The 24,898-nt window shown below is 35.2% G+C and overlaps 2 protein-coding genes across 4 annotated transcripts; one reads left to right on the top strand and one right to left on the bottom strand.

Annotated features, from left to right (window-relative positions):
* Positions 1-296: 296 nt before the first annotated feature.
* On the bottom strand, positions 297-7,905 carry LOC131594512 (FH protein interacting protein FIP2-like). Of its 3 annotated transcripts, none has more exons than XM_058866663.1 (11): positions 7,758-7,905; positions 7,556-7,665; positions 6,115-6,249; positions 5,011-5,166; positions 4,385-4,468; positions 3,758-3,804; positions 3,604-3,677; positions 2,097-2,155; positions 1,108-1,167; positions 845-925; positions 297-725 (listed from the first exon to the last, which is right to left on the bottom strand). In XM_058866663.1, exons 1-11 carry the CDS (start codon positions 7,807-7,809, stop codon positions 672-674), a joined length of 912 nt encoding a protein of 303 aa, XP_058722646.1. In that variant the 5' UTR covers positions 7,810-7,905; the 3' UTR covers positions 297-671. The 3 variants fall into 3 exon arrangements, 2 of the variants coding, with proteins under 2 accessions (XP_058722646.1, XP_058722647.1); XM_058866664.1 differs by having other exon boundaries at positions 7,753-7,881; XR_009281412.1 differs by lacking the exon at positions 297-725 and adding an exon at positions 1,946-1,973 and having other exon boundaries at positions 844-925.
* Positions 7,906-8,420: 515 nt separating this feature from the next.
* Positions 8,421-8,977, top strand: LOC131596784 (uncharacterized). The gene is made up of 3 exons (XM_058869525.1): positions 8,421-8,573; positions 8,652-8,812; positions 8,869-8,977. Exons 1-3 carry the CDS (start codon positions 8,421-8,423, stop codon positions 8,975-8,977), a joined length of 423 nt encoding a protein of 140 aa, XP_058725508.1.
* Positions 8,978-24,898: the final 15,921 nt, after the last annotated feature.

Here is a 24,898-nt window from a genome sequence, read left to right on the forward strand (position 1 = left end):
TTTTTTTCATTGATTATTTAAGTAAATAATGTGAAAACTTGCTTATTTAGATAATTAATTTGAAAATTTTGGTTATTTCAGAAAAAAATTCTAACTTCTATATACCTATTTTACAATCTACATAATACATTTTTGTTCACAATTTTAGACAACAATTTTATTTTTATATTTTAAATTCTATATTTATGTAGAGCTCAAACTTTAGTTATTTTATAAATATCTATTTTATGCTTACCCATCATGTTCTCCAACATCATTTCATTCAGGTGACCCTGCTACATTCGTATCACAATTAATTATCAGGTTTTTATCCTTAAATGTTACTATTAGAAACAGTGCTATACACCAGATGGTTCACATATTATAAATAGTATCAGTAATATTGCAACTTTCTTACATCAGATACATAAACAAAAAACCACAATGAAATACCAAATATGAACAAGAAAAGCCTAAATGGCTTCCTCCTTACAATGACAGCATGTTGGAGAAGATCATCAGCAGGTACAACCATAACGTCGATTGACGACCCGATGCACAACTTCATGAGCAGCAATAGTAAGTACTTTCGAAATACGACAACTTTCAACTTCTCAAGTCAACTCATCTTGAGTTTCTTTAGCCACATCCCCATTTCTCAAGTTTAATATCTTCACTCTTCGGTCCAAATATTATCTGATTGCTCCAAGCAAATTGGCACCATCAAGTTTTGCTCCCTCCAAGTCCTGATTTATTAAAAAAAGACCGATCATGTAAGAATATCGTATTTTGAACAATAGAACAACTTTGAATTTTTATTTTTTTTGCGTTATATTTTGGAACGGAATTCAGCTCATTTACATACCGCATCTCTAAGATCTACATGACGCATATACGCTCGTTGAAGGTTAGCCCCCTTCAAGTTGGCATGGTTCAGCTTTGCTCCCTGAGACAGAGAAATAATTTCAGTCAACTAAGCCAAAATAGGAAAAATAACTTTTCACACGCTCATTGAAAGGTTTTCATAGCAGCCCAATTATGTTCACTCATATATGTTCACAATATCCATTGAAAGGTTTTCATAGCAGCCCAATTATATTCACTCATATATGTTCACAATATTTTTACCTTTAAATTAGCTCCTTCCAGATTAGCTCCCTCCAGATTGGCATTAATAAGATCAGCATTCTGTGAAATTAAATTTAAAGGTTCCAAGTAATCAACCACCTCAAACCAATAATCAAGATACAATACTACTACACTAGTGCTGCATGTTTCAAGCTAAAACCCGTCACTTAATGTGGACGCTTATCTCAGTTGGAATTTGAACCTTAGTTCGCCATTTGGTGCGAGACTAGCCCCTTCAGCTAGACCCAACCTTCACTGGCTGAAACTTAAATGATTTATTCGCCATTAATTGTAGAAAAGTATCGGATGAATGGCATTGTGGATCTCAAAAGGTTAAACAGATATAGGATCATAGCTCTAGTTTACAGTGGAACAGGACAATTCTAATTAACCAATGGTTGAACCACAAATAGGATTAAGAATGACTAAACACAATATTGATGAGAAAATATGGCATCAGTTGCAGAAAAATAGTAGATCATTGCTTTATGTGGTCTCTATGTGTGTGGAAAACTTATAGAAGTCTCAAAAAGGAGAATAGAGTAGATACGAGTAGAAATAAGAGTTAACGAGCGACCAAGGAAAATTAAAGGCCAAATCACTTGGAATGATTTTAGGCCTAATGGTGTCAATAGATTAATTTATGATAGGATTTTATCATGTCATGTGATTCTTGCAATTGACTGACTATACCTTAGATGAAAAAGGCTTTTGTTGTCGCTCCAAATATTAACAGAAGTTATAGGAAAATGCAATAAAGAGGCTAGTCTACGCATTCCACTTCTAACTTCTACGGAAAATGACAGGAAGGAGATTATACAGGAATATCCTTTCTTACCAAAGGTAAAGAATATACTCCGATGAACCTTGCACATGATAAAATAATAGACACAAATTAAAAGCTTCTAGAATAAAATAAAGAACAGCATGAAAGTTATAAACAAATTTAAATTATTATATATAAAGATAAATGTTCAAGTTTGGCAAACCTGTAGATGTGCAGATCGCAGGTCTGCTTCACAGAAGCTACAATCTACTAAACAAGCATCTGCAAAATAGCAGTTTAAACAAATGAAATACATTTACAAGAATACTGTTCAATATACTATACTATTACAAACACATATGAACTACATTTACAGGAATCAAGTAGACCAATTACAAACACAAATATACTGTACTATTAGAAACAGATGCATAGTATTCTCATTCTGTTTCAGTCAAACCAAGAAAATTACTTAGATATTGCAAACCAAATTAAAAATATTATGCCGGATGCAAGTAGAATAGAAAGGTAACGTCAAAGATGGACTTGGTTTTCACTCCGGATTTGGTCCTTATTTGTTCATATAAATAGTAAGGAATATGAATGCACACTACAATGTCACAGTAAGGGCTGTTCTCCATATTTTCCTTATCCATTTTCAAGCTCATCATTGCATCCGAAATGTTACTTTAGAAAATACAAAGCATAATGCTCATTTGAACTAACCTAATTCATATTGAATGAAAAACAGATAGAATAAAACAATTTAATTCAAACAAGAAGCAATTTCTGCCAATTTTATAATAAATATAAGGCATACATGTTCTGTCAACTATCTAACGTCGGCAAAGAAGTTAAATATCTTCACTAAATACGAAGAAAAAAAATAACAGTCGCTGGCATGCCATAGAATGAAGAAATATATATAGTATAGCATAAGATTCCACTAACAATAACTCTGCACCTAAGATTGACCAAGTTGCATAACCTTTTAATTTGGTATTGAGTATACTTGGTAGGGAAAATCCAAGAGCTATAGCCACAAATTGTGGATTTCATATATTCCTCGTTTACGAGAGGAGTAAATTCTAAATTTAAGTTGGGGAAGGTAGCTTTGGGCCTTTTGGTGAATTAGGAGTGAGATGTCTAGTTTAAATTTTAATAAGATGAAAGTTGGAAATAGTTTACAATAGGGAATTGCATTTTACCACAAGTTGCACAGTAGGTAGCGTGGGTTAATCTTCAGCTAAAATTTGTGATGGCAAAAAAATTATGTTAAAGGAGACTTTTATTAGACAGCTACAGGATCAATGAGGCTCGATGGGAGTGATCATGAAATGAAATGGCAACACAAGGAAAAAAATTAGTGTAACAGATGAAAATGTTGGGGTGAATGATTAGACAAGCGTAAAGAGATGTGTACAGCTATGAATGAATAAATGTATCTTAGAGAAAGTTGGAGTAGTGCCTATAATGGAGAAGATAGAAAACTTTATTGAGGTGGTTAGGTAATAGAGAAGAAGACCAACAAAGGTTCAAGTGAAAAATTGAATCAAATGGAAGGCAGTCTGATTAAATGGGTAGAGAATGACTAAAAATTTGCTATTTTGTTATGCTCCAATAGATGTTCAATTGTGAGATAAGGTTTGGTTGTTATTTGCATTATGTGATGATGATAATACCAATTTGGGGTTGATTTTAAAACATCAACGTATAACATATTAACAGACCTTGTAGATTTGCACTCTGAAGGCATGCACCAGCCAATAAAGCACCACGGAGATTTGCCCCAGTAAACTCACATCTTCCCTAGGAAAGATGAAATAGTTAAGAGGCCTACAAGCATGTATGCAATTAAATAGAATAATTTTTTTAGTGACTTACTCCCGCAAATTTGCATTGTGAAAGATGGAGCCCTCGGCATCAACATCCTATAAAATTATATAGGATTTGGGTCAAATTGCAAATTAAACAGTACAAGCATGAATACAGTCTTAATGCTTTCAAAAGGTAATCAAGAAAATATTTGGTGATTGCTAAATAGTCTATACCACTATTAATCATTTACATTTGTCAACAAAAGAAAAACTCAATCAATATATTTTTGTAAAGAAGCTGAGCTGGTAGTTAGTTACTAGATTCGCTTTGGACTATAGTGATTGGTGAGATGATTGTAACCAATTTCCCTACTTATAGCCTTGAAGGCATGCATCATGAATAAATAGCCAATTCTGATCAATTGTGATATTCTCTCTCTTTTCCCTCAGCACTAATTCATATCTTTTACTTCTTCTCCTTGAGTAGTTTTTCAGCTTAGCTATTCCTGGTTTAGAATTTGGCTATTACCAGACAGGTATCATTTGGCTGGACAATAGTGTTGGACTATATGCTGTGTTAAAATTATTGAAAGTCTAAACTCATGAATGCCCTGAACTAAATTTAGCTCAAGCTTCGGTAATTTTAAACCTATCTTGCCTGATATTATTATTAATACGTTATAATCACACTTACCCGAAACTTCGCACATTGAAGATTTACTCTTGAAAAGAAGACATTTTTAAGACAAGCATAGCTGAAATCCACAAATGATAAATCCTGAAATTCCAATATTCAAAAGATCAATATAGGTATTGATGTTAGTGAGCGTATTACCCTGAATAAATTTACCATTTAAAAACTCTATTGAAAATGATGATTTAGATCTCTGTCTTACATTATGTTAATTTCTAGAAAAATGGTAACAGAAATAAGTTTCTCAGCCTAAGGTAACACATTAATATCATCCTTTGGTGAGTTCTTCAAATGCCCAAATTGTTATAAAATTTAAGATAAACATGAAAATAAGTTAATTTAAATAACTCTGTTCATATATATGAGCTTACAAGTATTGACAGAATTGAAGTTACAAAACACAAGATAAAGAAAAGTCACTATATAATGGCTATAAAAAAATGCACTATATAATGGCTATAAAAAAATGCACTATATAATGGCTAAAAGAAAATGCACAGCTCTCTCCAAAACTCATATCCAAGTAATAACAACATTTGTTTTACAACTTACAAGTACACACATACACACCCTTTATACGATATATGGTCCAAGACTTTACCAGTTTAGAGAGGAAGATGTCATACCAGTTTAGAGAGGTCGATGCCAGAAAGATTAACCCCTCGAAACCTGACTTTATCAGATTGTATACACTTGATGATATCAGTACGCGTCAATTCTGTTCGGAGCTCGTCATCTTCCTTCCTCTTATTAAGGACATCTTGGATTCCATCTACAAGCCCCTAGTGTTTTGCAAGTGATCATAGGTTTTAGGAATTCAATACGGCCTGAAGTTTCAGTTTCTTTTCCATTTAGTAAAGTAATTAGAGAGAATCCAGCATGAGAGATGAGAATGCATGTTCAAAACCTATCAAATTCATCTGTTATCTAACCCACAATTGAAAATGACTTTGGAAAGAAAAAAGAAAAGAAGAAACTTCGGGTTTGTTTACTTAAAAAAGAAAAACATTTTCAGTTTCCATTTTCTAACATTTATGTTCATTTTAAATTGCTAACAAGGAGATAAAACTTAAAAGACTCTTGTAAATAATTGTGATATAAAGAAGATAGAAGGTTAGCTAGGGAGATTGTGTTTCAGAAACAGGGAAAACAGTATTTAGTCATTTCCAAAATTACTTAAAATATTGAATCTGTTTTCAAATATTGTAAAATAAAATGGCGAAGGAATTCTTGAATCTATACTCTCATGTTTATGAGTTGAACTGAAAATGAAAACAAAAAACAGAGAAAGGAAAACTCCCTTATGCTAACCATTTAATGCCGATGCATAGAGCTCTCATAGCACTGACATTCTCATCGCAAACAAAATTGGCATGGTATGTTCTCATTTACATTGTTTTTAGTAGCAGTACTGCGCCCCATCCATGCTAAATAAGACCCAAACAATAATGACAGTGCTAGCAGAAAACAACCAACAAGAAAAAACCTTGCTCTATTTCCTTGTTAGTACTTTCCCATCTTCCTCTATGTAAAGATGTTCCTCAATTATGTCTACTACTCATGTACAACTATACTCATTAGTATGGTCATATGAATAAACAATGAAGTCTTTGCCAAAGTTATTTGCATATTATTTCATGCTCTTGATTATAAACACTATACCCATTCAAGAATTGCTACACGCTAGAAACAAAGCCAAAAAATAAAAGAAAGAAAGAAGTTATGCTCACAAGTAGCTGATAGTACTCAGCTTCCCTCAACAGCTCTGCATATTCAGCTTCCTCAAGAGTGGGCACCACGCCGTCCCTTAACCAATTGAGAATGTGTCTGAAGTGCGTACCATCCCTATCAACAAACACATATCCCTGCAACGCAAATACACATTACCACTGTCCAAAAATCAACAAATATATTGAAATCTATGATTTAACAGTTATACAGAATTGTATACATATTAATAAAGATAGAGAGTTACACCCCTCACCTTACAAGCCGGTTTTGTAAGTATAAGTTAGGTCAAACTCTAATACATAATCTCACCATATGCTTTTAGTTAAATTTCCACAATAATAAGTAAATATCCAAATTGGTCATGACAAAAACACTAAGATTTATTTGGTCTCAAAGAACTAACATTCTCAAATGCAAATCTAATTCTCTTATAGAAACCTATGCAGCACTGACAACACATCAGATTGAAGACATGTTTTGAAGATCAATCAATTCAATATGCAGCAAAAATAAAAAGATCAATCAATTCAATATGTAGGTCTTTCATTAGTTTTGAAGAATGTTTATTAAAGAATGTGTATTTGGTTGGAGGAAAATGGAGAAGAGGGATTATTTTAAATATGAGATATTTTGTTCAATTATTAAGAGGGGGTGGAGGAGATGGGACAGGAGCAAAATCCCTCCAAAATAAGAAGATTTGGAGGGAGAGTATGTTTGTTTCCCATATGAACATAACAGAGTGGAATGGAACATAACACAGAGAAAACGAACGGAGCGGAATGGAATATAGATCTCATTCCATTATTTGGTTATTTTATTAAAAATGTCTCATTCCATTACATACACCCTAAATCGGATGGAACAAAAAATGGAGAATTGGATGGAACGGATTCCATCATGTTCCATTTCACTCCATCCATTATTTGCAATATCCAAACAATAGAATCTCAATACTTACTTACCACTCCATTTCATCCATACCACCAATTCAAACTAAATGTCATTTAATTTAATGTCATTTTAATTATTAGAACCGTCTTAAAAATGTAACTTTGCACTTTCCCTCCATAAAAATCTCTTCTCTCCACCCATCGGACTTTTTTTTTTAAATCTCTCCCCTCCTCTGTCCAACCTAGCAATGTCCAATCTAGCAATATCGATTTTTTCCAGTTGAACTAAGCTTTGCAGACTACTCATATATATAGCTATAAAAGGGTTTTCATTCAATTTTTCACTTCATGTAAACTATTTTAAATATAAATTATCCATTCTTACTAACTTTCTTTTTATATAAGAATTAATTCATATAGTGTGAATCATAACTACATTGTTAATCAAGCTTAAACTTAAACTATTGTATTTACCATTTTTTCTTCATTTTTACCTTATAGCAATCAATAACAACAGAAACAAAAAAAAAAACAAATTAGGGATTACCACCTTGTGCGGATCTTGAGGGAGAGTATGGCGACCACTGAACATAGCAGCGAGCATTGAATCTGGCTCGCGATGTGTCATCGTATCGATCGTCGTCGAGAATTTCTTCCCTCCTGCGAAAACGAAAACGAAATTCAATCAAACGGCGTCGTGTGGTGGAATAGTGTGATGTTAGGGTTTGTGGAGGGATTAGAGATTACGTTACCGATGTTGAGACGGAGAACGGAGGATGTGTCGGATTGGAAATCGTCCTTCATTGTGAAGTTGTTGCGGTGGTGCTGTGGAGTACTGCCAGAGTGCCGGTGAGAGAGCGAGAGGATGTATTAAATTAAATTAAATCAAGTTGTATAGTTCTTTTCTTTAGTGTTAATTGTGAATATTTTTTTCAAATAACCACAATTTTTTTTTAAAAATTCCTAAGTAATCAAATTTTCAACATAAATACTAGGCTTAAATGCAGTTTTAGTCCCCCTATTTCAATATTTTTAACGTTTTAGTCCCCCTTTAAAAAAACTCAGCCTTTTGATCCCCATTTAAACACTTTTTGGGTTTTTTTAAAGTCCCCCTCCAGTTTTGGGGATGTGGCACATTTGAACGCTGAGTTGGCTCATGGAGTCTTGTGCCACGTCATTTAAAATATTTGGTTGAATTAAAATACATTTATTTTATTTGCATAATATATAAAAAAACATTTCAGAATTTTAATTGATTTCATCCCCTTTCTGTCCTCTTTGTATCGTGAACCCTAATTTCAATACTCACTCTCTTCTTCAATTGGCTCGTGATCCCTAATTTCCACTCTCTTCTTCAATTGGCTCGTGAACCCTTTCTGCAATTGCTACATCTTCTTCATCCGAAAGTTGGAAGCATGTCAAAGTATTCCCATGGAAGCATAAGCAGAAGCTCGACAAAGCAAAGATACTACGCAGGAGAGTGTAAATGTGGCCTTGATGCGCCGCTAATGACTTCATGGACGGATGCTAATCCAGGGAGGCGTTTTTATGGCTGTGGAATGTATAAGGTATTATTTTTCATCTCAAGCTTACATTTTCTGAATGTTACCGTAAATGTGACCTCATCTTCTTTCATGTTTTGGTAGCTATATGGAAAGAAAGGGTGCAGTCACTTTGAATGGTATGATGAGGAGATGAGCTTAAGAGCAAAGGATTTGATTTGTTCATTAGAACAAAGATTAAATGCAGAGAAGTGTAAAGTGATTGAATCCAAGGTGAAAGAAGATGAATTGAAGATGAAGCTAAAGTACCTGAAAATGCAGTTGAAGTTTACAATTGTGATTTCTTTTGTTCTATTGTTAGGTCTAATAGCATCATGTATAATGAATTAGGAAGACAGCCATGTTGTGATGGAGTTATGTCTAGTTGTGAGTTATGTCTAGGTGTGAGTTTACAGTTCTGTATTATGTGATATCATTTGTACTGGAAGTGTATTATGTAACATTGATTAAGCTGAAGTGTATTATGTATACTGGAATTGTCTAATGAAGTGTATTAATGAAAGAAAATTTTGTTTTGATAACTGATATGTGTTTACTGATAACCAAAATGGCATATAATTCAAAATGACTGGTAATTCAAAATGACATATAATTCAAAGGAAATGCCTTGTTCATTACATAACCAAAATGACAAATAACCTTGTTCATTACAGGATGACTTAACAAAAGGCTTAACAAAATAACATAACCTAACTGACTTTAAATAACCTTGTTCATTACAAGTTGTCCAAAATGACACATAAAACTTAATGAATTGACACATAATCCAGCATTCTGATTGCTGAGTTTGCTGAGATTGTGGTGGTGCTTGTGATGATGTTCCACACTCTTCAGCAATTGTTTGACCAGCAGATGCTCTTGGCTGTTTTGTCTTGCTAACACTTGTTGATGCAGTCTTCTTTGCCTTGTCCTGTTTCTGTTTTCCACCACCTGTTGGAGCAGTTTTCTTAGCTTTCTTGTTTCCACCTTTTGGAATTGCAATATCAGCACCCCTCTTCCCCTTGCAAGATTTTTTGTTGTGTCCCATACCTCCACACTTGTGACAAGTCACTGTAGTTAGTTTTCTGGGAAGAACATGTGGATTCCTAGGCTCATCATTGACCTTGTTTCGCATCTTTTTAGGACGACCAATTGCCCTCCTCATTACTGGTGGGTTGATTGACAATTGGCCATCCACAGGCCATAGCTGAGGCCCATTTGTAGGGTACACTATGTGAGAGTAAGTGTTCTTGAGAGTGGACTTACTGCAGGCAGAAATTCAGACACAGTAAATTAGTATGCAAAATATACAAAATTCAGACACAGTAAGTTAGTATGCAAAATTTACCTGTAGTAGTCAGAAACATATACTTCTGGATTTCTCTTGGTTTGCCAAATACAAGTAATGGCATGACTACAAGGGATTCCAGTCAATTGCCACTTCCTGCATGCACAAGTGTGTTCTTTTAGGTTAACAACATAAGTTTCATTTCCATTTGTCACACCATATATGGCTAGGTCATCATCACCAGACCATGTAGGTGTCCAATGTTCAGCATGTTTCTTATTCTTCTCAAGCACCAACTGTATTCTTGGACAGATATCACCAGTGTAATTATTCATCAACTCTTTTTGAGTAGTAATTCTCTTGGTTAGGTAATGTTTAATGCCTTCTAACAAAGTGATTATAGGCTTATCTCTATATTCTAGGATAGCCCTATTGAAAGCCTCACACATGTTATTTACCTGTAGGTCACATTTAGAATAAGTCCTAAAATGTGACCTGCTCCAATGTTGTGCAGGGGTATCCTTCATGTCATTCCAAGCTGATGTATTCATGGTTTTCATCTTCAGCATAGCCCTCTCCCAAGATGGAATTGTTGTAGCCCTTGCTGCACTCCAAAGAACCTCTTTCAATTGTAGCCCAGGATACTTCTTCTTCCAGTTACCATAAAGATGTTTGACACATAGACGTTGCTCCACATGCTAACATGAAGGATATAATCAATACATAATTCATAATTTGTAAACCAATTCATAAGATAGATTAAGTATTTACCTTTTGCTGGTCTGAGATAAAAGCATAAGCCCTGTTACTGATCTTTCCTAAGTCTTCCATGAGCAGATTTAGGAACCACTCCCATGAGTCTTTAGTTTCAGCTTCAACAACAGCATATGCAATTGGGAATATTTGGTTACTCCCATCCCTCCCAACAGCTGCTACCAATTGCTCTCCAAAGTCCCCTTTCAAGAAACAAGCATCCAATCCTATGAGTGGTCTACAAAACTTTCCAAAACCATAAATGCAGGCCTCTAAGCAAACATAAATTCTTTCAAATACAGGGCCTTCAGAAGAGTCAGAACACTGCAACACAACATTGCTACCAGGGTTTGAGTTCAGCAACTCTTGTGCATAACTCCTTAAGTGGGAAAACTGGTCCATACCAGCTCCTTGGATTAAATCCATTGCCCTTCTCTTGGCTCTATATGCCTGATCATGTGACAATTTCACACCCCATCTCTCAATACTCTCAGCAACCAACCCAGCAGGTTTCATGTCAGGGTTATGCCTAAGAATATGTGAAAATTTCTTGGCCAACCATTCTGTCTTTGCCTGCCTATTGTTTGGAGTCATGTAGCATGTATGTTCATCAACTAGGCTCACAACTTGCCAAAACTGGTTCCCAACCCTCTTGCTAATCCTCATGTAAAATTTACACCCTTCCATGCAAAGAATAACCATTCTTTTTGCATCATTCTTCTTTATGAATATATTCTTATTCTTCTCCATTCCATACTCCCTAACTGCTTCCCTCACTATACTTTTGCTGTTAAAAACCATTCCCAATTGAAAGTTGACTCCCTCACCACTTCTATAAGTTGGATACTTTTCATGTTCAGCATCATCCCCACTTTCTGGAGGTGTATGAAGTTGATCAGAATCACAAACTTCTTCTTGAGCATATGGCTTGTTAGGAGTGTGGTATATTGTGGTCCAATCCAAGTCAATGGCCTCTTCATCACATTCATACTCACTACTTTCATGATCACTTTCAGCACCTACAAAGTCAGGATCTTCAGATTCATTGTCAGCATCATTTCCTTCTTGCATCTCTTCAGCACCATGCTCATTTCCTTCTTGCATCTCTTCAGCACCTACCTCATTTTCTTGTTGCATCTCTTCATTTCCTTGTTGCATCTCTTCAGCACCAACATCATTTCCTTGTTGCATCTCTTCATTTCCTTGTTGCATCTCTTCAGCCCCAACATCATTTCCTTGTTGCATCTCTTCAGCCCCAACATTATCTCCCTCATGATAATCTTGTACAACTTTAGCTTCATCAACCAATTCAGGTTCCTCAACTAGATGCTCTACATATACATCAACCAGTTCAAAACCCTTAGCATCCTCTACAAACTTAACTACATCAGCATCACAATTAAGGGGTCTTAAACCTCTAGAAAAACTATACTTTGGGTGCCAGTAGTGAAGACATTTAATGTTAGCATATCCCTCATTCAAAATTAGTTTTTCCAATGACATATAGGAAAGGTAGTCTACATCCCAGTTCCATGCCATTTCAGATGTTTCTCCACCAACGTACCACTTAACTGGGTTCTCTACAAACTCCCCCCTATGATGAATACGTAACCTGACTTTTTGAGTCTGAGATGGTCTGTACATGAAATTATAGAACATAATCAGATTAAACAACTAACATGAAGGGACCACTATCCACTATCCGACAAAAAATGCTCACATGGAGCCATTGTCATGTTAAACAACTTAAAAAATGGGACCACAACTAGAATCTTACCATTCATTGGGACCACAGAATCGAACACAAATAAAAGGGAAAAAACAACACTTTACGAGTAACCCTAAACGAATAAGCTGAAAAGAGAACTAACCTCATGCAGAATCTCAAATCTTCCTTGAAGTTCGATGATAACGGTATATCCATCTTGGTAGTCTTCACTGAATTTCTTCGTTCACCAATTTTGCTAGCAAGTTTCCAATTAGGGTTCACGATTAGAATGGGATGACAAATTTTATATAGGTTTAAAATAAATCAATTAAAATTCTGAAATGTTTTTTTATATATTATTGTCATACCCCAAAATTTGCCCACACTTTTCGAAATTTCAAAACTGTTTCAAAAAAATTGGATTTTTATAAAATCTTGGGTTCATTTACATTGGCACCCTGAATTTTATAAATATTCGATTTAAAGTCTATTTTAAAATATAATAGTTTACTCTTAAATTATTTATATTTTAACAAATAGAAAATGTTGGCCGATACTTCATATGCTTTCAATTGGCTTTTTATTTCGAACAAATAATATAGCACAATTGGTAAGGAGGTAAGGTTAGCAAATACGAGGTCACGGGTTCGAATCCTACTTCTAACATTTTTTTATCTTAATTTCTAACTTTAGTTTTAATTTTATTTTCACTTGTTACTAAAAATCACAAAAAAAATTACTCTTTTTAGCATTTAATTTTTTAATTTTCGTATTTCTTAATTAGACATTTTTTAAAAATTGACTTTTTCACTTTATGTACTTTTTAACCCAAAAAATGACCAAAAATTATAAAATATTCAAAAATAAAAAAAAGAAGGTTTTAATTTACATTTTAAATGTGATTCACAACTTAGGGAACAAATAAATTATTTTTAGAAAGAATCAATTTATTTGATTATTTTCTAATTAATAATTCGAATCCCAATTAATTTTTTCCTTATTTTGTTAACCTAATCTTATAGTATAAGTAGGTCTATTTTTTAACATTAGAGGAACTAACAGAACCCTATTCTCATACAGTAGCCGCACCAATTTCCATTATCCCATCATCTCTTCATTTTAGTCACAGTCACGTACAAAAATCAGACCACTTGTCAACCCTTATTTTTAGTTTCCTCTGTACATACTCCACCAACCTTTTCTCACGTACAAGTACAACCACTAATCCTAATTTTTCCCTCTACAGTTCCTAACCCTGCTCCCACTTTCACCTTTCACTCCACATACAAGTTTTTTTCCTATCAAAATCTAAGACCTCCATTACACCACTTTCACGTACATAATTCACCGATCACACAAACATCCTAACATATTTTCCATCCACCTTGAAGTCGATTTCCAAACCTGTAAAAATTTGTTTTTTATTTGAACCACACCAACTTATCACTCTCAAAATTACCACACATCAATTGAAACCAAAGTTAATTTTATGTAGCCATAACTATACCCTACTTACAACAAAAATCTTCATCACTGCAAAACTTACAAAACAGTACATAAACATCAAGTTTCCATTATCCAAATATAGCCATGAACCATTGAATCATGTATCACCATAGTTGATGTCACAAAACTAATAACATAAAGATTTCCTTATATTTTTGTTACAGATCGGAAAGAAGAGCAAAACAATATTCGATGCGTAAGCCGCCGCGAACGATAAGCAGATCTAGCTGACTCCCACGCATCCGCGACGGCAAACCGAGGCACAACCCCTGCTGCCGCCGCTTTCCTCCGTTCGACTCTCCGATCAAACAACAACAACCGTAGCAACCACGACACCACTGCCAACTACCAACGCCGCGCCCAGCCGCTTGCAAAAATCTTCCGTCGCATAAACTCACCCTTGCTCGGATATAGGCAAGTATTCCTTTCTAATCCGATTAGCCATGCCCATTGTGTTGTGATGATAGATTTACAATTGTTTGATGATTTTGTTGAATTTGATTAAGTTTGTGTGGTTTCTCATTTTCAATTTGGGGGTGGGTTGTGGTTTTTAGTGAAACAGAGGAAACTGAAAAATCTGGAAGATATGGCTTATGTTCTCTCGTCTGATGTATATATTAAGTGTGGTTTTTGTTGTTTTATTTTTCATATTAATCGCCATGTGTCAAGTAGCTATTGGATGCTTGTTTAAGTTTGAAAAGTCAAATTGTGTTTGTTTTGGCACCATAACGTTGATTACGTCAATAAATAAACCGCCCCTGTGTATCTTGTCCATGGTTATTTTCATTAGTTGTTTACTAACATGCTAATTAGTATTATATACTAACATGCAGGTTATCATCATTTTTTTTTTTCTTTTGTTTTGTAGAGATCTTAATTAGTGTTTTTTTTTATATTAACATGCTAGTTAAAAGTTTTTGTTGACATCACATATTAATATGCTAATTAGTATTTTTTATTAACATGCAGGTCTTTTGTTTGATTAAATTTTAGTTAAAAAAAAATAATTGTTTAGTGTTTTCTCTCTTACAATTTAATATGCTTTGTAGAATTTATTTTGTTGGTCCTTTCCTATTCATATCTTTAACATTTTAATCATGCATCATTTTATATATCTCCGTACTAACGTTTTTTGTTTATGCGAGGTACCATCGTTGAGGACATTGAATATATTTTTTTTGTGGACACTCGCAATTTACTTAAATTTGTACATTTATCGTTTTAATTCCCCATTTTTGGTTATGTAATCCCCTCCCCGAAGCCATGTAATAGCATAGGATCTTGACATTCCGCATTTTATTTTCTGTATATATTTAACTGCTAGATGTATGCTTAGGATTGTATGGCAAGATAATTAAACGAACGTTAGCTCGCTAATTTCAAGATTAAATATTTGAATCCAACACACTTGCACTCACTCACCCCTAGGGTACGCTCCTCTTTGTTGCCTTCGAATAATGGTCACGTCCCTCGAGCGTAGGGGTACTCTTAGCAAAGACTCTTGTCAAATAAATCATCATCGTCCCTTCGATAAAAAGATCATAAGTCCCTCGAAGACCCTTCGATGTTGCCTAAAATCTATGATCTTGTCCCTCGAGTTGCCTTCGATAAATGATGATAGTCCCTTCGGATTGCTAAGGTGTCTCTACTTGCTGCGTTCAAACGACCTCGATGACCCTTCGATGACCCGCACGTCCAATATAACAAGGATTTCCTACTTCTATATAGTATGGATAACCCTGGGAGTCGTAAAAAGTATAGAAAAGGACCAATTAGTTAGGGTAGTGTTCTTAATCTGCCTAGCTCAACAAAAATATCTTTTCAACACTCTTTCGAAAAACTAAGGCTACGCATTCACGCTAAAGTCCTTATGCCTCTTTTCAACTCAAAACAAACAAACATGAGTTAAGCAAATTAAGAGCCCGTAGATAACTACGGATGAAAAGGGTGCTTGCACCTTCCCTTTTCATAACTTACCCCCCGAGCCCGTTTTCTTTCAAAAAGGTCTTTTTCTGTACTTTTTACCTTTCCTAAAATTGGACAAAATAAAAGTCGGTGGCGACTCATGCTCACCGCAACATTGTTGCTTTTAAAAAATAAAAGTCAGTTCACCGAGTTACAATTATGCAAATAAAATAAATGTATTTTAATTCAACCAAATATTTTAAATGACGTGGCACAAGACTCCATGAGCCAACTCAGCGTTCAAATGTGCCACATCCCCAAAACTGGAGGGGGACTTTAAAAAAATCCAAAAAGTGTTTAAATGAGGGATCAAATGGCTGAGTTTTTTTAAAGGGGGACTAAAACGTTAAAAATATTAAAATAGGGGGACTAAAACTGCATTTAAGCCTAAATACTAAAGTAATTATTTTTTCTTTAAAAAAAAATTTCATTGGTGCATGCACTGTAATTTACAAGGAGACGACATAATGTATGATCATCTTTGCTTTGATATCTTATGCAGTGTGGTGCTTCCATTATAACTTTAGGTGCATGCGCCATGTGTCTCTACTAAGTTGTTTTGTTTTTTTTAATTTATTTTAATGGGAAAATAAATACATATAAATATTAAATAAAAAAATTAATACTTATTAGTATTTAAAAAATTACGATTGAAAATGCTCATCAGTTCCACAGTTTCGTCCCTATATTTGCGTTCGAGGTCTGAATTGATTTTCCTGAGAATTTTTTTAAGGTGTTTGAAGTCTCCTAGTGTTAGTCTAAGACAGAGGTGTTTGGTATAATGGTCCTGGGTTATCACACAACTCATTGATCATTTCTCCTCAGTCCTGGTTACCAAAGAGTCTGGTACCCATGTTGTCGTAGTTGGGTCGTGTTGGTTGGGTTATGTCTGGGCGTGGTGGTTGGTTGAATTGGGACGTTGAATCATTTTGGAAACGAATAAATGCTTTTTGTAGTGTTTGAAAGACATGTGTTGGTTGGGTGTTTAGGCGGTGTGATGTTTGGTTGTACATTGGTTGAGTGATATGGTAGGATGTGGTGGTATCATATGTGTCATCGGTGTTGTGGTAAGATGTGGTGGCAACATGTGGTTTGTGGCGGTATGGGTCATGCTCTTGATTTTGTGTTTGGGTGTGTGGCATAAATTGATTGCGGGTTTGGATGGATGTGGTTTCGTAAGGTTGTTGTGTTTGGGTGGGATGACAATGTTGTTGGGTTTGGTATTATTATGAGGTTGATTGTCAGACGTATGATGAAGCTCTTTGGCGTGGATCGATCAAATATGTCGGCTGAGACAAAACCAAAATTGTTAAAACTGATGTATACTAATTCATATAATGGCGAGTTGGTATAACATCCTATTGCATGATTGATTCGTTTACGGTAAGTTCGCATCGGTGCCTCCATTGACAAAACGCATCCTAACGGAATCTTTCAAATCTCTATATCTCCATTGGTCATCGACTCTTAATTAATGTCATTCTCCCAAACACGTTAGCGGATTTGGGATACCTTGTTGCATGTCAAACTGCAGTTTCACACGACCACTCTGGTGCATCTCCACAGTAGTGAACCTCGCGATTGTTGTTTTTACAATCCAAATTACAGCATCCTCGGGATTAACCCCGTGGTCGAGACCCAGATATGACCTTCAAACAAACTGTGTATTCTTTATGCATACATGCAATGGCAGGGTGGCCGGCTAGGGAGGATAGGGTTTATATGGCATGCATGCAACATGGAAGATCACGAGACAAGCCAAGGGGAATGGCGCTTTTGTACAAATTACAAAGGAGGTACCATACGAGGTGTGTAACACCCTTCTAAATCCCCGCGGCAATTAATAATTAAATCAGAGTACATGCAAATAAGGGTGCCACAATTTCATAATAAAATAAACATTATTCGTCACTGTCATGCATTCACCAAGAAACATCTTAACATAACTCATAATTCAAAATCTCATGTTTACACAGCGGAATAAATCATCAACTAGCATCACATCATCAATGCTTTAATCCTCGAAATAAATTAAAAAAAAAACAAGATTAATATCATAAACTTAAAACATTTTGCGTTCTCCAGTGTTACATCTATCAGAGCATGACACCTAACGATAACTAACATATTGACTCATGAGCTAATCCTCACCAAGTCGAAGCCACTATCCTCAATCTGAAAAATATAGTGTAAGGGTGAGTCTCATTCGCAATTAACAAATATTATTGCATTATAGATAACAATACTTCAATAGTTATATTATTCACCCGATTCATCTATACTCAGATAATTCGTCATCACATAAAATACATATCACTAAAAACATAACAATGAAATACATTCAGTCATGTTATCAAATTCATGCATATGAATACAACTGACTCTATGCATGTGGTACCAAACATCATCAATGGGAATAACTCACCGACCGATCCAACATCATCCAGATACGGCCCTGCCAGCACAAATTCCACACAATGGGAATTATGCCCTTCACTGAATCCTCTCATCATTAGGATTCAGCCCTCATGAAATGACTATGAAATGAATGCAACATACACAACATACTTATATCATCATCATCATCATCATCATTAAGCATGTTCATATGTATATTAGCAATCATTCAATATAATTCCAATCATCATTAAAACACAAGATCATATCACGAGGTTCATCATCCTCAAAATGGCACTCAAAATAAGCCTACAGATCAAAAGTTACGCATCATTGAACTTTTGAAGGAAATCACAAAACAGAATTTTAGCACACAGCAACCATACGCGTATGACCTAGCCCATACACGTATCACCCTTCATCATACGCGTATCATACGCGTCTCACCAGGACCAAAATTGCCCAGAAAGATCTTCCATACGCGTATCATCCTCTTCATACGCGTATCAGCAGAACCAGAATCCTTCTTAAAATTTCCCATACGCGTATGACCACTCCCATACGCTCCTCATATGCAATCCACCAGAACCTGTTTTTTGGGACAGGGCAGCTGCGTATCATACGCGTATTGCTCCTGGGGATTGTCCCTCATACGCGTATGGCCTTATCCCATACGCGTATGACACTGTTTCATACGCGAAACACCAGTAAATTTTTCCAGAACCTGCAATTTCGTACCGATTCAATTCTCACTCGTTTCTACTCATATCAGTCCATGATTTTGAGTCTAAAACAGTCCATTTTCACACTTTCATTCATAGGATTCATCCATACTTATTTGACTATCATCCTATATCAAATTATACACCAAAAACCCAATTTCTAATCAATTCTTTAGAACCCCAAAAACCTAACTCTGGCATATAATCAAATCGACCCAAACAACACAACCAATCATGCACTATCATTCATAATTACAATAAGAGATGGTAATTGGAAGAGTCCCCCTTACCTTAGCCAAATTCTCGATCTTGGTCTCTTCCTCTTCTGTTCCTCTTTACGTTCCTCAGCTTTCTCTTCAACTTATTCTTTTTCACGTTCCCACTCCTTTTTTCCTTATTTCTTTTATTTTATGAAAACATAAAATAATTAGTAACGGGCTTACTCATTTAGCACCCCCACACTACTAATCTCACCATCCGACCAATGGCCCTTAACCCATAATTCTTCAATAATCCCAATTTAAAATACTGATATTAATTAATTAATCTAAAAATTCAATTAAATTAATAAATTAGAATTTATGGGGTGTTACAACTCTCCCCTACTAAAAGAGTTTTCGTCCTCGAAAACATACCTCAAGTGAAGAGTTTCGGATAAGAATCCTTCATCTGGCTTTCTAGCTCCCAGGTGACATTCCCATCAGCCATGAAGAGTTCCGGATAAAAGTGTTTTTCATTTTAAAAATACTAATATCAAATCATGAAAGCTACTTTTATCTCTTATTTTCTTAAATATCGTCAATGTATATTATTTTGATTGTTCTGATATTGTCTTGAAGATGTATTTCAAACGTGATTTGCTCAAATTTTTTAATTCAAATGCTTATTTGATTAGTGTGCATTTCTTTCAATCATATTTGTTGATGTGATGAGTGTATAAATAACAAGTTAGTTCGGGTAGTATGTAATTTGAATTTGTCTATTGTAGTGTTATATTTGCGAGAGTCTTAAATAATGGTGGCCTTGGAGTCCTCGTCTAAGAATTATGTCGCCTAGGCAACATCCAAATAGAACAAGGGGGGCTCTCCCAACAGAGTGTTGAAAAGTACAATGTCGTTGTCCCCCATTAGTTAGAGGAGAGGAAGTTCTCTATGATATTATAAAGAACAGGTAGTCAACGATATCCCCTAGTCATGAGGGAGTGGTTGCTACCCATAAGGGTTTCTTAAACCTATACCCAAAAGGCCTCCATAAATACTTTTTCCTTAACGAGAGAAATAAGAGATCCTAACCCATATGCTTATACCTAAACCCTGTGTTTTTTTACCAATATAATGGCACCCACCGATGAGCTTCGGTAAAACTAGCATGGGTCACACCTTATTATTCACCATTGCCTCACTCATTATTATCATTCACTCTTACACCAAGCCACATTCGCCCGTGGTTAACAAGAGAACTCCACCCCATACGCTATAAGGTACCATCGGTAACGAATATGTTGACTCCCTGGCAGAAATGTGTGTTGCCATGAACGGATTATTGGTTGAGAATATGGACTATAAATGGTTTGGAGGGGTGAATAGACCTTGCAGGCAAAAATTCGTTTGAAGAGGTTAATCAAAGTTTAAAAAATAGGGTTTATTTTGTGTACCGGAAGCAAATTTAGCATAAAAGAGATTATGCTTATTGATTAAGAGATTCACAAATGTAGTTAACCAATTTGCAATATATCAAGTTAAATTATTGAACTACACCAAATGGACAAACTAATCATATTGAAAAATAGTTCAATTCTGCTAGAAGTGTTATTGAATGATTTTAAATCACTCACAAGATTCTACAATTGTTGAATGCAGTATAGGGCAAGCAACAAACAAGATTTGGAAATATTGATCCGGGATTTATCGTCCTCAGAGATGGAGAGATGCCATTCAACATTTTCTACGGTTTCGAACTTTGGATTGAATAAGCAAAAAGTAAACAAAGATATAGACATGAAAAGAATAAACACATTCTTAGAAGAGAAATAACTTATCAGGAATGTAAATATATTCACTCTTCACAAACATACACTTACCAACCCGTTATACTCAACCTACGATACTCATCTATGTCATCACGTATCTCTCACATAAGCGTCCATCTCTGGAGCACAAACGAGATCATCTCACAAATAAGGTTATCTCTAACGCGAAGTTGCGAGAACATCCGTATTCTCGCTTCGGCGATCTCTCGCGCGCCGCTCAAACACAAAAGCATTAAGAACAGATACAAACGGTGAATGCTAGCTCTAAATCTATCTCTAGAGTTCAGAACCAACAGATAATCATCCTAGATAAGGATTCAAGAAGTTTATCTCTAAAGCACCCCAAATCCCCAGCATAGAGCAAAAATCTAGGATAACATCAACACAAATTTGTAAAGCAAGTTAAATATAGGGTTAAATGGCTTTCACCCCCCTGCAATAGTAGCGAGATTCGGTTTTCCCCCCTATTAAAAAAAATTTTTGTCCTGGCCCCTTAACATAAAAGTTTTGGCTGACTGGGCCTGGAGAATCTTGCTGATTGGGCACCAATATCCTTGTTTGGCTGCTGACGTGGCTGCTGCCATTGGAAAGCTTGAAAAATTGCAAATTAATAAGTTAAAGGGCCAGGACAAAATTTTGTTAAGGAAAGCCTGAAAACAGAATCTTTTTTGTTAAGGGGCCAGGACAAAAAAATTTTTAATAGGGGGGAAAACCGAATCTCGCTACTATTGCACGGGGGTGAAAGCCATTTAACCCTTAAATATAACATTATAATCGGTAAATATACATAAGATTCAAGTAAATATACAAACAAAACTCAACCAAAGAGAAATACACAAAGAAGAAGAAGAGAAATGAACCGAAAATCTCCCGGTTTGTCAGCTCCGTTCGACGCTTAATCCACCCCTGATCATCCTTATGCAACCTCCGAAGTTGTTTTCTTAGCTAATTTTGATCTAAGAATGAAAATGATGGTGTTGGGACTCAAAAATACCCAACCCATAACCTAAAAATGTGATTTTTCCCCTTTTTAACAAGTCTGAAAATTCGTAGGTCCGCTTAGCGGCACAGAGTCCGCTTAGCGGAGTCTGCTAAAAATCAGATTTTGTTTTCGCCATAACTCGAGAACCGTAACTCCGAATTGCGCCCGGTTTGAAGCGTTGGAAAGCTTATTCAATGCTCTATCCAATAATGAATGAATGGAAACCAAAATGATGATTATGGTCATCCTTATTTTGAGCTTATGGAAGTCCACTTGACGGTGGCTAAGCGGGCTTGCACCAAAACTGCGGAATCGAAGCCGTGTCTTTGACACTTTATTCCTCAAGGCTCCAACGTGCATGAATACCTATAAAAACAAAGGAAAAACTATCAAATGGTATAAAAGTATATGAAAATACAACTATTCACAAAGTATACGTATTTATACACAAAACGGGGAATTATTCAAACGGTACTAACAAAAGTATCGATAAGTGCCACTATTTACATACACAAAATAAGTACATTTTGGCACTTATCAAACTCTCCCCAACTTGAAACTTTGTTTGTCCTCAAACAATATCAAATAAATCAAAGTATTGAAAGTAATAAACCAAATAATTGTGAATCAACAAGTTTTGAAAACCAAAAACAAATGTATGGTTCAACACCAAAACGTATAAACAAAGTAAGTACTTACCACTATCCTACAACGAAAACATGTAAACGAAACGAATCCTAAGCACAAAAAGCATACAAAACATTCTAACACAATACATTCTCACATCATGAATCACACCTAGCAAAAAATTCATCAATGGATGAAGAACACACAAAGGTGAAGGACTTTTAACACTCATCCAACAATCTTGCAAACAAAAGATTAAATTATGCATTCATCCAAAAATCACATTGAAGATACAAAAGCAAGATCACAAGGGATTTTCAAGGTTGTAATGTGGCATGGTTAACAAACAAGGGATATGTCCTAAGGCTAATCGAAACAAAAACTTGCCTAAACCTAAGGGAGTGATCAATCCACCAAAGATTCAAACAACAAACCCTCGATTAAATTACTTCCATAACCACAAGTTTCTCAAACCAATCACAATATTTATTAGCACAATTATTCACTTCTCTTTTCTTTTTGTTTTTCAAAACTTTTTCACTTTTTTTTTCTTTCTTTTTCTTTTCTTTTCTTTGCACATTTTTTTTCTTTTCTTTTCAATTTCATAGCAACAACCAAATAAGTGCACAATCATTTTTCTCCCCAACTTGAATTCAACCACATCATCATGTGAATACTCCCTACTTCTAAGGCAAGGTAAAAATTCATACCAAAAATCATGGTTGAGGGTTCAAGAAAACAAAGAATCAATCATCCATGCAAAAATGAGAACTAAACACTCAAAGATAAGCATTTAGCAAAAACAACATGGACATTGACAAAAAGGCTCAAAAGGGTTAACAAATGATCACACACTCACAAGGTGAATTGCCTATTTGGTTATGGTGGTTGTGCTCAAATGAAACAAAATGCCTTGATCCTTTTCATGCTTTCATAAAATCAACATAAACAAAAGATTAAGCATAATAAAATCCAGTTAAAACAAAGATTGTGGCCTCCAGCATATGTAAACAATGGAAAGCTTCCTCACATTTATGGTTTGGGAACTAAAGTGATTCAATCAACAAGCAAGTAATGCAAAAGAATGAATTGTATGGTAATTGTACAAATGAAAAGTTTCCTATACATGTTATGCTATAGAAAGCGATAAATGAGTACCTTGCATGATACAACTTCAAAAACAATATCCTACCATACATCCGCAAGTTGAAACACTCAAGCTTTGGAAAATCACCTCAAAAATCTTTGAATTACCGACAAAATTTGAATACAAACAACCAACAAAAGAATTAGAAAAACAAAACTAATACATATTACTAATTAGCCTTGGTGAAAGTGGGAAAAATGAGTGAACCAAGTGGAATGGGAACCCCACTGGTACAAAGCAGGAAAACAAAATTTTACTGTCATCGCTTAGCGGAGCTAGGCTCGCTTAGCGGATGACAGAAAAACTTGAAAAATCAGAACAGAAACAGCTGTTCCAATTTTCCTCCACTTCACCTAAATACTTCTTAATCCTAATTATAAACAACATTTACAACCGTTGGGGTGCCTCCCAACAAGCGCTTGTTTTACGTCATTAGCTCGACGCCTTTATTGTTTCGGTGTTTGGAAAGTAGCTTCCTTCCGTCATGCCATGGTGACGTTTCACCGCACAAGCCTAAAGAAAGTGTCCTAACCAAAGCACTCAACAAACGTTACGGGTACAAATATATACAATGATTAAACGAACATAAAAACCAAAGTATACAACTATATACACAAACAAACACATATATACAAGTATGGAACAAATACAATTATTATCATACAAAAAGAGAAAATTGGTGAATGTTGGATTCACAAGTTGAAAAGTGAAGATTTTGAATAACGAACTGGTCCAATCTCAACGTGTTTCACCAACATTCACCAACAAAGTATACTTGTATGCAAACATATACAAGTAACTATATGGTGAACATAAACAAGTAAACATGTACAAGTAAATATATACACGTGAAACTATACAATATATACGTTATATACAAAGCTCAAAACCACGAAAACTATTGCGATGCAATTCAAGCAACCATCCCCGTCAACGGCGCCATTTTGTTGAATGCAGTATAGGGCAAGCAACAAACAAGATTTGGAAATATTGATCCGGGATTTATCGTCCTCAGAGATGGAGAGATGTCATTCAACAGTTTCTACGGTTTCGAACTTTGGATTGAATGAGCAAAAAGTAAACAAAGATATATACAGGAAAAGAATAAACACATTCTTAGAAGAGAAATAACTTATCAGGAATGTAAATATATTCACTCTTCACAAACATACACTTACCAACCCGTTATACTCAACCTACGATACTCATCTATGTCATCACGTATCTC

Source organism: Vicia villosa, linkage group LG4 (assembly GCF_029867415.1).
Source record: "Vicia villosa cultivar HV-30 ecotype Madison, WI linkage group LG4, Vvil1.0, whole genome shotgun sequence".
NCBI lineage: Eukaryota > Viridiplantae > Streptophyta > Magnoliopsida > Fabales > Fabaceae > Vicia > Vicia villosa.